At 36.0% G+C, this 14,182-nt stretch overlaps 1 protein-coding gene across 1 annotated transcript; it reads right to left on the bottom strand.

The window, feature by feature from the left end:
* Nucleotides 1-1,363: 1,363 nt before the first annotated feature.
* SLITRK6 (SLIT and NTRK like family member 6) lies at nt 1,364-8,088 on the bottom strand. The gene is made up of 2 exons (XM_002712999.5): nt 7,489-8,088; nt 1,364-5,124 (listed from the first exon to the last, which is right to left on the bottom strand). The coding sequence occupies exon 2, from the start codon at nt 5,098-5,100 to the stop codon at nt 2,575-2,577; it is 2,526 nt and encodes an 841-aa protein (XP_002713045.2). The 5' UTR covers nt 5,101-5,124; nt 7,489-8,088; the 3' UTR covers nt 1,364-2,574.
* Between the last annotated feature and the right edge of the window lie 6,094 nt (nt 8,089-14,182).

Genomic DNA, 14,182 nt, shown 5'->3' with positions numbered 1-14,182 from the left:
GGAAGCAAGTAATTGAGTCATCATCTGATGTCTCCCAGGGTGTACTTGAGCAGGAAGCTGGAATCAGGATCACAGCCAGAAAATGAACCCAGGTATCCCAGTTTCTGATATTGGCATCCCAACCAGCATCTTCACCATGGTGCCACGTGCTTGCCTCTCTACTGGTTTTTAGTCTTGGGATTGGACATTAATTTTGGAGATATATGTACATAGCTTAATAAAAAAAAAAAAAACTTTGCTGCGTTTGTTGCTATTGATTATAAGCTAAAAAGGAATATTATTACTTTAGGCAATTAGAAATAAATAAGCTTGAAAAATATTTCCTGCTCCCAAAAAGGAAGAATGTTCTTCAGGGCATACCTCTGACTGCATTCATGGATGAATTCCAAACGTCTTTTAAGCATGGAAATTTATAAAATTTCCTAATACTTCTGAGTACCTGAGTGGAATCAAAATATTGGCAGATACGCAACTCTGTGAGAGAAGTGCAGTAACATGAATTTTGCTCTTACTTTGTTCTCCTTAGAATGCCATTTTTAAAATCATGCTTTGGGGGATTTACTATTCGCTACTGTGTTGAATATTTTACAACAGATAATGATAAAGAATTCCATAGGCACACACATTTATCCTTAGAAATTGATACAGCAAAAGGGATTCCCACATTTCTCCGTCTGAATTTTGGAAACTAGTGAGAAAGTTTAGATCTTCAATAAACCTTTTCGTAAATAATTCTTAATTGCTTTCAATTAATAGGTATAATGATTTAAAAAGAGAAATCTGGTGATACGATTTCACATTAAACTCAAAATTAGTCTTCATTCCCTGCAGCATAGCACCCTTCCTACCAACAGAATGAGCTCATTTGAAATAAAATAAGATTATGTTCTGTCCGGGAATGTAGAAATGTGGCTGTTAAAGCAAAAACATTTAATAGAACATACAGGGATAACTAATACTTTTCTATAAAATGAAGAAAGCACTTTCTTATAGAAAATATGTCCTTCAACTCAGTACCTGATTTGGCATGGCATTCACAATGCATTATGAAATTAACTTGATTAACTTTGCCAAGCAAATCTGCCGTATTATTGATACTATAATTAGAAAGAAGAAAAATATAAACAATTTCCATTTGTATCGCATAGAAAAGTGATTTTCTTGAAGGCAGAATCTGCCAGTCATACTTCAAGATTGGCTTCATGTCAATCACACACAGAAACCGAATAACCTTTTGCACACAGTGAACATAATACTTCTGTGTGAACAACAACAAACAGAGCCCTCCCTTGGTGTTGTCTGTGTGTGTTGGGCCTGACGACTCAATTGCAAGTCAACCAATTGAAGGAGGCACATTTAGAAATAGAGTTTTCATTTTAGTTTTATTGTTGTGAGAAGTATTTTTAATTTTCTTGAAAGGCACCCAAGAATAATTACTTTTGTGAACCAAAAATATATAAAAACTGTACAGAATAAATAGTTTATAGAAATCTAGCTATACCTTCTTGTAAAATAAAGCTACATTATCCCTTTCTTGAAGCAACTTAAACCACTTACCTTTAGGAGTGCCTTATGATACTAACTTATGGCATCTATCAGCATACATCAATAAAAATAAAATAACAATTTATTTCTATATGTTTTACACCTGAAGATTATTTGAACAAGAAACATATTTCTATCGTGGTCATTTAAATTTACAAAGAATTAATGCTAGAAAAAAAAAGCAAGCTTAATAGATGCTCTAATCATATTTACAGTAGAATTTCAGTAGCATTTAAAAAATATCCCAAGAATAATTAAACTTTGCGCACAAATGACATACCTCAGTTCACAGCAGCATTGACATTAAGATTGTCCATACAAATGAGCAGAAACATGAAAAGTTTGCCTGTTCATTCCACCCAAACTATTCATAATTTGTATCTTTTTTTAGTCCAGAAAGCACAGGAGTAGCATTCATTGTATCTTCATATTTTCAAAGTTTTGAGCCACTTGTGGCCTGTATAAACAGAACTTTTTCATTTTTTCTTACTATTATAATTTATAATTTTCAAGTTCCAGTTCCTTTTGCATTTACTGCAAAATACTCTTTGTGTTTGACAATATACATTTTAAAGTACATACTGGTTATAAACAATATGTTCCTTACATATTATAAGTACATACACAGGTATATGTCTTAAATGGTGAAATCCAATTTTATTTAATCCACGGTTAAAATCATTCAAGAAAATAATGATTGCTTGAATATTCAACCCTTTTTGATGTGCAAGAGGACTTCTATGAAACACTTTTAAGTATATGGAGCAATTTTACTATAATCCTTGAATGATTTACAGACAAGGATTTGTTTTATTTGGGACAGGCAAAATTGCCTGAAGATAATGCCATGGCTTCTCCCAGTGATCCCTGAGTTTTTCTGTTTTTTGTTTTTTTCTTCTCTTTTTCCCCCCAAAGGATTACTGCTGTGCTTAAGTTCTGATTGATGACACAGTTGTGTAAGGCACTTATATACCAGGTTTGGACTTAAGACAGAATCACAGCATTTCTGAAAAACCTTCAAACTCTCATCTATGTTTGCTGCTCCAGGACTTCTAAATAGTCAGGTTCGGCATGTAAATTAGCTTTGAGCTCAAAATATTCATTTTTAGTCTGCTCCACCAATACCTTCCTTGGTCGTGAGTACATTAATGTTTCCATTAATTTCAGCTCTTCATGGGCCCCAGGATAACGTGCCTCCATGTCAGGCTGGAGCTGAGCCATGTTTTTCCTTAGGTACTCTGTGATTCCCAGTTGCTGGAGTTCTCTTTCTTTCTCTAAAATGTTCCTATACAATGAACTGGCATCCTGGAAGGTTAAAAATTCTGTTGATTGGTCTGTGGTTTTATGTTTCAGATTTGACCCCGTGAGTGGTGAATGATTTTCTCTTTCTAAAAGACTTCTTTGGAGATGCTTTGCCTCACTTCCCTCCTTCTCGTTTCTTTCTTCTTCCTCTTCCAAATGCTTTGGCCCAAAGGATGGACTTCTGTAGACGTGCACCATGGGGCTCACCATGTGCTGTTCGTAGAGAGAGGCAGAAGGTCTCTCTGTTGTGTGGTGGGTCGTTTTATGACCATACATGCTGTATTGAAGATGCAGGGGAGTGTTGTCTCTCATTTGTTCATCGGCCTGTTTCTTTTTGTATCTTCTCCTGCGGTGGATAACAAGGACCACTATCCCTGCAGCACAGAACACAATAGTTATGAACACAATCAGAAGTCCTAATATTAGAACAGATAGTGGCACAGCGTCAGTAAGAGACCTTAAAATAGTACCAGCTGTGTTTGTCGTTGTTGTAGGAGTAGTGACAATAATGTAACTGGTCTGAGTTGGCAAGGATGGGTTATTTACTAATCCTGGGCAAAGAAGTTCACTATTTAGGGCTTTCAGTTCCTTTTTGTTAAGATGCCCTGGGGAAGTGCAGAGGATGTCATCTGTCACTGTGTTTTTATTTAATTTTTGTATCCACTGTTGCAGTCCTACCAGGTCACAGGAGCAGTCCCATGGGTTATCCTCAAGGTCAATCTGGGTTAGTAAATCAAGGTCATCCAAGATATTACTTACAGGTAGATGAGAAAACTGGTTTGTTTTAAGGTTTATTCTTGTTAGGGGGACACCTGAAAAAATATGCGGTGGTAAAACTTGTAGCAGGTTGTTATTTAAGTAGAGGACTTTAAGTTTAGGCATTGGGTTAAAGGTGTCTGGTAATATTTCCTTAATTGCATTGTATTCAACATATAAATACTCAAGATTCTGGAGACCAAGAAACATGCCTCTATTTAATTTTGTCAGATGGTTGCCATTTAGATAGAGTTTTTGTAATCTTGTTAGATTCATGAATGATCCTTCTTCAAGAACCTCAATGCGATTGTTCCCCAAGTGAAGCATTTCCAAAGTGAAATATTCCACAAGATCAGATTTCATTAATGTATGAATAATATTCCCCGCTAGAATAAGCTTTCGAGGATTTTGTGGAGGAGGTTTTAGATCTGAGACACTTTCAATATTTCGCTCCTGACAGTGTATTAGCAGTCCTGATGGAGACAGGACTTTACAATGACAAGGAATAGGACAGTAGGGTGCTGGAAGCTGAGTGGATGGCTTTGTCATATAAGGTATCAAAACTGGTGCCTTTGTGGGTGGTTTTAAAATTGACATGGTCTTGGTTGCTATGCGACTATCACTTATTGAAGATGTTGCTGCCAGGTGCAATGACCCTGAAGGATCCTCGTGTTCTTCATACACTGGTGGAGTAGGGCAAATAGATTCCTTTTTCAGTCGACTGAGTATGCTCCCTTTGAGTAATGGAGGGCTGTTACACACAACGTCACCAATTACAGACTGAGGAGGCATGTTCTCCAACCAAATTTTTAGCTGCAGTAGGTCACAATTGCAGGCCCATTTATTATCCTCCAACTGGAGATCCAATATTCGGCCAATGTGTTCTAAAAAACCAACATAAGGCAATGTTTGCAACTGATTTCCACGAAGATCTAGATGGGTTAAAGGAACAAATCGAAATATATTTGGAGGAAGACTCTCAATAGCATTGTCATTTAAAATTAACACTTTAAGTCTGTTGAGCTTGCTAAAGGCACTTGGTTCAATTACTGTAATAAAATTGTTATCTGCTTGTAGGAATTCCAAGTTTTCTAGTCCATGAAAGGTATCCTCTTTAAGAATTTCCAAAGAATTGTGGTTGATATGAAGCTGTTTAAGGAGGCCAAGGCCATTAAATGCACCAGGCTCAATGTCTGCTATATTGTTAAATCCAAGGTGTATTGAGATGGCATGAGTGAGCCCAGAAAAGTCATTTATGTGAAGCATTGTTAAGCCATTATTCAACAAGCTTAGGTGGAAAGGTCTTGATGGCGGTACATTTATTTGGGATAACTTCTTGATTCCTTTGTCTTCACAGTTTATTAGCATCGTGCCGTCTTTTTCCTCACAATTGCAAAGAGAATCACAAGAACCTCTGACTGAGGGTCCTGGAGATTGGAACTGCAAGGATATACCGGCAAGGAGAGCTGCACACAATAGATGACTCCACAGCTTCATGGTGTCATTTGTTTGGATCTGATTCTGTAAAATAAAATGCAATGGCAAGGGATTTTAGTGGGCAAAATGAGGGAGGACATGAAACTGATATTTTCAAAATGACAGATTGTCCTCCAAAAATAAATCATTGATTACTATGAAAATATAAATACCTTGTTGTATCTACATTTTCCTTCATATTCTTATTTTTCCCCAAAATACATGGACAGGCATATTCTGGGTTACTATGAATTTATAACATGGTCAAAATACAAAATTTAGGACAAGAAAATTTATAATATAGCAGTACTATATTCATAACTGCCAAAATATTCTGCATTTTAAAAGATGAAAATGGAATTTACTGGCTAAATGCACCATTGATACACCATATGAAACAAACATATATTTGAGAGTACCTGTTTTTTTGTTGTTTATTTTGCTTTTTTTACTTTAAAGTGGATAAATTAAAGCTGGATGCTTACAATATAAGACAGATATGTAGGTATTAACTAGCAACAGAAAGAAATATTGGGATTGTAAAAATGTAAGAATGTAAGCATGTATGTATGAATATGTGTACTATGTATGTGTGTTTGGATGCAGTATTCCTGTGTTTCATCTAGTTATAACTACATTTTTGTTTTAGCATGTTTGGATTGTTGAGCCAAAGTTTCAAGATACTTATTACTTATTTATTAAAGAGCCTTGAGGGAATATATCGTCGCTTATGTAATAAAGTAGTGTGCTATAAAAGAATTTCATTTTGATATCTCTCTCCCAGGAACTTTATGAAAGTGTAATAGTATCAGATAAATGTGTTTTAATGTACCCAAGTTTTATTAAAATCACTTTATGTTGACTTTCCAGCTGGAATATGTACTGCTACTTTGACGTTTTTTAAGGAATAAGGTGAATATTATACAAACCAAAAGAATATTTTTGGCAAGCTATTTAGACTATTGTAAAAGGATAAGTAATGTTTCATGTAAACTTCCAGCAAATAACTTTCTAATGAGTTCTTGAAATAGGCATTAGGGCACTGAATGTCACCACATAATTGAGCTGTTTATCTCTTTTATTATAAGGCTTGCAATGGCAAACAATGAACTTTAAAACAAACTGCAATATATTAAAATATTTCAGGATATCTCTATCTTTAGAAAATGATAGTTTAAAATGACAACATCATGTATTCCAATTCCCTAAAAACTTAAGCCAAGCATTTGAATAGCAATTCATACAAGAACTACAACTTTAAAATGATAGCAATAGCAAGGTAAACAAATGTAGTATGTAGGCATGTAATTTTATTTCAAGCCTTGAAATATTGTCCCTTAACTTTATTATATAAACTACCTTGAAAGACATATACCACATCTTATGATTATTCAACTTTTTTAAATGAAACTTGCTTCTTTTCTTCTGGATGGAGTGTGAACAGTAACAATCAGTCTTATAAAACTCACAATCCAATAAAATATTCCAGAATCCTATCAATAATTCTGAAAATAAGCTATTTATTGAAAATACATTGTTTTATTGAAAATATGCATCATGTGAAATTTCTAAAAGGCAGAAGGCAACTGAAGAAGCAAAACAATAGACTGTCTTTTTATATAAAGGACAGATTAGCAGACTTTGTGTTTCCAACAAGACCATAGCTTGATTTTAAACAGTTCTAAGTACTGTACTAAGAATCTAGTAGCTTGCAATTCAGAATATTCAACTTGTGGATTAGCTTCCACAACACTGAAAATACTTCTCCATAAATTACCAAAAGAGACTATGATTCACTCCAAAGCATAGCATCTTGAGAAAACACTGAATAATTACTAGAAGATAGCATTTAATTCTCTCTTATTACCTTACAGGCATTTCATTCTTTTCAACATGAGCTAGAGAGCAGTTTCTCATATTTTCAGAAATGCACACATGTTCAATGAGTTGTTCCGTACTGGCCACAGGACATACAATGTTAAAGAGGTCAAAAGTCTGTTTACATATTTTCAGAAAACACATATTTTCAAGTCAGAAAATAATAAAAGCACACACAGAATGCGAAGCATCATTCAGTTGTTTATATTTCAAATTCAACAATGGCATTTGCAAGTGACCTTTCCTTCTGAAAGCACATGTATTTAGTTTCCAACAGCAAACTACATGTTGTAAAAGAAATAGTGGCTAATCGTTATATTTGTTCTTTTCCACAGCCAGCTGTTCAACTAAATGTCTGGTGCTCAGAGAAAACAGGCATCTGCTACAGCATTTGTTGTGCTGGTGAGCAAAAATGAAACTAAATAGCCTTTAATGCACAGTTATTTTTCTAAAGGAAGCAAAAATATAAATTCAACCCCTTTATGATCATGCAAAAATAAGGATAAGAAAACTTGCAAACATTCATCTTACCTGTAAAAGCAGAGACTCGTCCTGGTGTTATCTGTTCTGCACAGCTGGAAGAGGTGTTCAAAGTAATTCAGTTTCTGTATTAAGAAAGAAAACACCAAGGGACGCGTACTTGCTTCTCAAATATCACTTTGTGGCGTGTTTCCCAGCATCAGAAAGTTTAAACTTCTGGTCCAAGAGAAAATGCTGAGCATTTCATTGAAAATATTTCAAGCAGAGTGCATGCTAGAGCGTCCTGAAGCAGTTGTCCTTTTTTTTTCTCCCAATTAAAATTCACAGCATCCTTCCCAGCTATGCTGACTTTTTTGCATATAGTTAACCATTTGCAAGCTGCTGAATGCAGTAAATAAACACGATGTTTAGAGGAGCGGAGACTGATCACTCTTGCTTTCTTAGTTTGTAGGTCCAAGCTGCTCCGTCCTCCCGTTCTAGTCTTTCTTGTTAGCTCAGTTTGTTATTAGTCAGATTGCCAAGGGCTGGGAGGTAGGCGTAAATAAAGAGACTTCTTGGCTTTTGACTCAGCCTGTAAGCCCTTCCCCATCAGAGCGCTTTAATCTGCCAGTGTCATATAACACAAGAGACAGCTCCACCTTGGGACTGCTCAACTCCTCCTCTTTCTGCAAATGGTCTTTCTAACCGTTTTGATACCAAAAATAGTGCAAGTGAATGCTGGTGAAAATAAGTACATCTTGTTTTAACCGTTTAGTAGTATGTTTTGTTATCGTAGCAAGCTAAAGAATGCATTATGATTAATTCTCATTGAGCACAGTGCTGGACTGTTTGTACATGTGCAGAAGAATGGCAAGTTTGCTGGATGTTAGAATACTTGCTATCGCTTCTCGGCCTTTTGGCTAAGATCAAGTGTAGAATACTTGCTGCACCCTGTTTTGGTATTGTTGTTTATAGATGAAATTGTCACTGATTAACTTATAAAATGTTAACACAACTGCTTCCCTGCAACTTTTATTTTTGTATTTGCTATTAAAAAAGGTTTATACTTCGTTATTTTTTCCTAGAGCTAATGTCCAACAATGAGCTAGAAATTATGTTCTCTTTCACTTGTTTTAAGATGATCTTTATTTAGAATGAAACTATAATAAATCCAAAATATATTTAAAAATTGTTAATTGGACAATTAATATCAACGATTAAGCATGCCAGTAATCACTCTCGAAATACGAAATTATACCTCACAGATATAATTAAGCAAGCAAAATAAAAATAGAAATTACAATGTCCTGAACTTTAAGCTTCTACATAACAGGGACCGGCGCTGTGGCACAGTGGGTTAAAGCCCTGACCTGAAGCTCCGGCATCCCAAATGGGCACCGGTTTTAGTCCCAGCTGACCCTCTTCCCATCCAGCTCTCTGCTATGGCCTGGGATAGCAGTGGAAGATGGCCCAAGTCCTTGGGCTTCTGCACCCACATGGGAGACCTGGAAGAAGCTCCTGGCTCCTGGCTTCAGATTGGTGCAGCTCCAGCCCTTGCAGCCATCTGGGGAGTGAACCAGCAGATGGAAGGCCTCTCTCTCTCTGTCTCTACCTCTCTCTGTAACTCTGTCTTTCAAATAAATAAAATAAATCTTTAAAAGAAAAAGGTTCTACATAACAGAGTTTTTTTCCCTAAAAATGTTACATTTAAGGAATTGCTTGTTTTTTAAACTCCTAAGAATTCCTGAATAATCACTAAATTCTCAACTGTAAGATTCCTTATTTACCAAAATTCTTGTTTTTAAGAAATCATATTTTCAAATAAATGTGCTAAATCCTACCAGTAACTTTGAATCATTCATTTAGTAACACTCTTGCCTATATATTTCAGTAGCTTTTTTTTTTTCATTTCTTTTTAGGTCTCATTTCAGAAAATGATATTTTTAAAAAAGGGAATCTAATGTACGTTATCATAAAATATAGGAATATTAAATTGATGTACTATTTCAAAATTATCTGAAGTTATGCATTCAGATTGTGTAGTTCAGATAGCCTTACTGTGGCATTTTGATTTAAAATGATAAAGGTTTTGTGGTAAGTTTTAATGTTCTTACTTTCTTTCACATGATATTCTCCACTCATTGAGTTCCTCTCTTCAATGACATTGTGTGCTTTAAGAAGGAAAGAGACTATAACAGATGAGAACATTGGGGAAGAGAATAAAGATATAGAAGAAGAAGAGTAAGGAATAGTAAAGAGAGTTACTCTGGCACAATCTGCTGCTCGCCAGTTAAGTTAACTTGAATTAATGGAGGTTTAGATGGGTTATTACAAACTACAGTTCCAATCAATGGGAAAACAGGAATTTGAATAATTGTCTCAAAAACTGTAGAGAAAATTTTTCCAATGCATTCATTTAGATTTTGTGGGCAGGGTCACATGAGAAATATATGAAAGTAGAATCAGTGATTGAAAAGTTGCTCAAACCTTCAGGTAGATAAATGGAATTTCCTTGTAGATACAGACATGTTTCTCTGTTTTGCTCAGTTTTGACACGCATTTATTTTACTCATAATATATGCATATCATACATTTGAGAATTTTTATCTTTGATTTTTTCCTATATATTAAATCATTTTATTATTACACACATTATTGGTTAATTACAAAATAGTAATGAGGAGGAAAGATGATTTTTTAAAAAAAATGCTCATGTGTTCTCTGTTTTGGGTGGAAACAGAAAGAAAGTCTAGAAAATAATGTTGTTGAGAGCATTCCTTAGCTTTTCAAATGGTAATTTGGATAATTACCCAATGTGAAGGACTATCTCAAACTCAGCTAAAGGTTTGCCTTTGCATATTCAAATAATTGTATATATTTACAGTTTCCTTGGTATTGTTATCTGCAATTTCTCAGTTATTATACTAAACTAGTAATACAGCCATTCTTTCCAAAATGTCTATGGTGGGACATCTGATTGTTGAATGATATTGATTTTAACAATACATATTTTAAAATTTTTACTTATATTTATTTACTTGAAGGGCAGAGAGAGAGAGAGAGAGAGAGAGAGATTTGCTGCATCACTCTCCAAATGTCCGCAACAGATGGTGTTGACCAGGCTAAAGTCAGGGTCAGAAGTTCAGTCTGGGTCTCTCACATGGGTAGCAGGAATACAAATTCTTGAATTATCACTACTGCCTTCCCTGGTGCATATTAACAGGAAGTTGGAATCAGAAACAGAGCTGGAATTCCAACCCAGGCATTCAATAAGGGATGCAGCCGTACTAAGCCATATCTTAACTGCTGCACTAAATGTTACCCCCTATTTTAATAATAAAGCAACGTATTAAATTTCTAGTCATTACATGGAAAAGTATTTTCTCAGTCTAGACTCTGCCATGTTTAAATAATAAAATTATCATGTGATTATAATAAATAATAAATTTGCTACTTAAGTATGCCCTCTCCTCAAATAAGTACAAATTGGAAAATCACAGCCTATGAGTTATGCTTTCTTGTGACTTTTATCAAAATTTCTGGTGCAGGGTTTGCATAGCAGGTAAGGCTGCCCTCTGCGATGATCCCATATGGGGTCTGGTTGTTGTCCCAGTTGCTCTACTTTTGATCCAGCTCCCTGCTAATGGCCTGGGAAAAAGCAAAAATATATTCCAAGTGCTTGGGCACCTGCTATCCACGTGGGGGACCGAGATGCAGTGCCTGGCTGCCTGGCTTAGCCCTGGCCTTTGCAGATACCTGGGGAATGAAACAGCAGATAGATCTCATTTTCTGTCTCTCCCTCTCTGTAACTTTTTCAAATAAATAAATAAATCTTAAAAAAAAAAAAACTCCGCTTTTCAGAGCTTTCAATCTAAAAGGAAAACATGAAAGTATTCTAATGACAATGGCGATTACCAAACAGTCAAAAGAAACAAGCCTCTCTCCCTTAGTCAGTTTACAGTATGGGACATTGCATTGTGCAACAGGAGGAAAACACTTTCCCTTTCCTACTTTTTTTTTTTTTTTTTGGGGGGGGGGGGCAGGCAGAGTGGACAGTGAGAGAATGAGACAAAGAGAAAGGTCTTCCTTTTCCGTTGGTTCATCCCCCAATGGACACTGGGGCTGGTGCGCTGCGGCTGGTGCACCATGCTGATCCGAAGTCATAAGCCAAGTGCTTCTCCTGGTCTCCCATGTGAGTACAGGGCCCAAGGACTTGGGCCATCCTCCACTGCACTTCTGGGGCCACAGCAGAGAGCTGGACAGGAAGAGGAGCAACCAGGACAGAATCAGGCCAGCACCGCAGGAGAAGGATTAGCTTATTGAGCCCCTTTCTTACTCTCATGGGTGGGGGAAGGGCATCATCAGTTGACTACTCAGTGTCTCCAACAACCTGGGGGAAGAACGTTCTAGGGAATTTCCTGGACTGATAATGCATGTGCAGAAAATAGAATGAGCACTAGAAAGAGAAAAAGAAGTACAACAACGTAAAAAATTTGTTCATTCTGTATATTTTTTATTCTGCTTCAAAACATCTGCCCACCTTTTATGGTGCCACGAATGAAAGGTAAAGCAGAGACATAGGTCAAATTGATTTTAATTTAAAAAAATGGAGAAGACTTTCAAAGACAGAGAGAGAACCCAGTAAAATCTGTGGTGTAGCCTGGGGCACATTTAAATACTCTGAGGATGGAAACCACAATAGTTGGTGACTTTTGTACTTGGTAGTGTCACAGGTGATATAATATTCCAATCATAAATACTAATACAATAATGCTAATTTTGGGGACCGGCGCTGTGACATAGCGTGTAAAGTTGCCACCTGCAGTGCTGGCATCCCATATGGGTACTGGTTCAAGACCCGGATGCTCCACTTCCAATCCAGCTCTCTGCTATGGCCTGGGAAAGCAGTGGCCCAAGCCCTTGGGCCCCTGCACCTGCATGGGAAGACCAGGAGGAAGCTCCTGGCTCCTGGCTTCAGATCGGCACAGCTCCGGCCATTGTGGCCAGTTGGGCAGTGAACCAGTGGACGGAGGACCTCTCTCTCTTTGCCTCTCCCTCTCTCTCTGTGTAACTCTAACTTCAAATAAATAAATAAATCTTAAAAAAATAATGCTACTTTTTTACCATTTGCAGTCCCATGATATACGGTATGTTTGGATTTTTCAATCTTTAATTTAGGTTCTTTTTCATGTTTCATGGCCCACTGATTGAGCTTTAAAGGTCGAAACACTTAAAAATCATTATATTTTGGAGATGTCCTTAGAGTGAGAGCATAATCATTATGGATATCCTGAATTATGATAGTAACAAACAATTTAACAAAAGGAAGATAACCTTCAGGTGAGGAAGAGAATATTTTCCTGCCTTTTGACAAAATACATACCTCTTTATGGATGGCAATTACATTTGCATGTGTCATCATGTATAATGACTTATCTCAGTGAAAGGTCTATGTGTCCTAGAGGAAATTTATAAGATAGATGTAATATTTACCAAGTCACACATGGGCGAGTGTTTAGGAAACTTGCCTTTTGCACTGAACCTTTAACAAAGGTTAATTTGTTATTTAAATCTTAAATTTCCTTCATGCTTAATTTGATTTGCGAGCAAAGGTTGCTCATAATGAAATCATTTATTCTAAGAGAAGTTTTTACTTCCTGTTAGTGATTCGAAGTCTGTTGACACAAAATAATCCTCTGATACCATTGTTTAATCTGGCAAAACCTAAACCAAAACAAAACAAAGACTTTCCTCAGAAAGATTGGAATATAAGCTGTCTGTCTTTGTATAGAGTATATTGGAAATTTCATAAAGCCGCCTATTCATAATGAATAAACAAACAAAAAGCTAAAATCAAACTACAAACTGTTTAGGAATGTGTCCACAATGAAGAATGAATATTGTGCAAGAGAACAAGGTGTGCAGGAGTAATTTTAGACTGTGAGCTATTTTGATTGCAGAGTCAATTTCTTTGAGGGAGAGCCCCAACTTCTTTGTATTTTTCCCTCCTTAATACTATGGAATGCATTGCATATAAAAAAGTCAAGTAAGAACCTTCTTTGAATGTTCTTACTATTGTCTTACCTTAGAACATTTACTTGTTTCTCTGGAATGTGCTTCAACATTTTTTTGAGTATATATAAAAAAACTTACTACTAAAAAATCAAGATTGAAGTTTAAAATAAGTAAGTCTCCGGGATTTTTCAGTGGTTGTTGTTTTGTAATTATTCTCAGACAATCTTTCAACTAAATTAGTCATATTTGGATAACTATTCAGAGTAATAATATGAATGTGTGTGAGGAGTCACCCATTTGGTGGACCACCTGAAGGGGACCTTAAATTCCTACAGGCCTCCCTATTGCTAATAACTACACACACATCATGGCCTCTGCTTATCACCCATTTCCGTGTCACAGGGGTGCTCATTATTCTAATCTTTATAATATTTAAAAACTATGATATTCATTTTTTTTCAAAAATATTGTCTTGTGGTTCAACTTATTTTGCTATATAAATTGTAAAAATCAGAATTGTTAATATCATAGATAGATAAAAATTTTGTTACTATTCTTTGTGATCATCTATTTGGAAATTATCTCTATTCAACAGAGATAAAGCAATAACTTTAAAATTGTTTAATGTTTATTTATTTATTTGGAAGTCAGAGTTACACAGAGAGAGAAGGAGGGAGAGAGAGAGAGAAAGAGAGGTCTTCTGTCCTCTGGTTCCCTCCCCAAATGGCTGCTACAGCGGAGCTGGGCTAAT

The sequence above is a fragment of the Oryctolagus cuniculus genome, chromosome 9, assembly GCF_964237555.1.
Source record: "Oryctolagus cuniculus chromosome 9, mOryCun1.1, whole genome shotgun sequence".
Classification (NCBI taxonomy): domain Eukaryota; kingdom Metazoa; phylum Chordata; class Mammalia; order Lagomorpha; family Leporidae; genus Oryctolagus; species Oryctolagus cuniculus.
This window is presented reverse-complemented; position numbering and strand designations above follow the sequence as displayed.

Coding starts and splice junctions, on each gene's coding strand:
- SLITRK6 (XM_002712999.5), bottom strand. CDS start 5,100: ATGAAGCTGTGGAGTCATCTATTGTGTGCAGCTCTCCTTGCCGGTATA.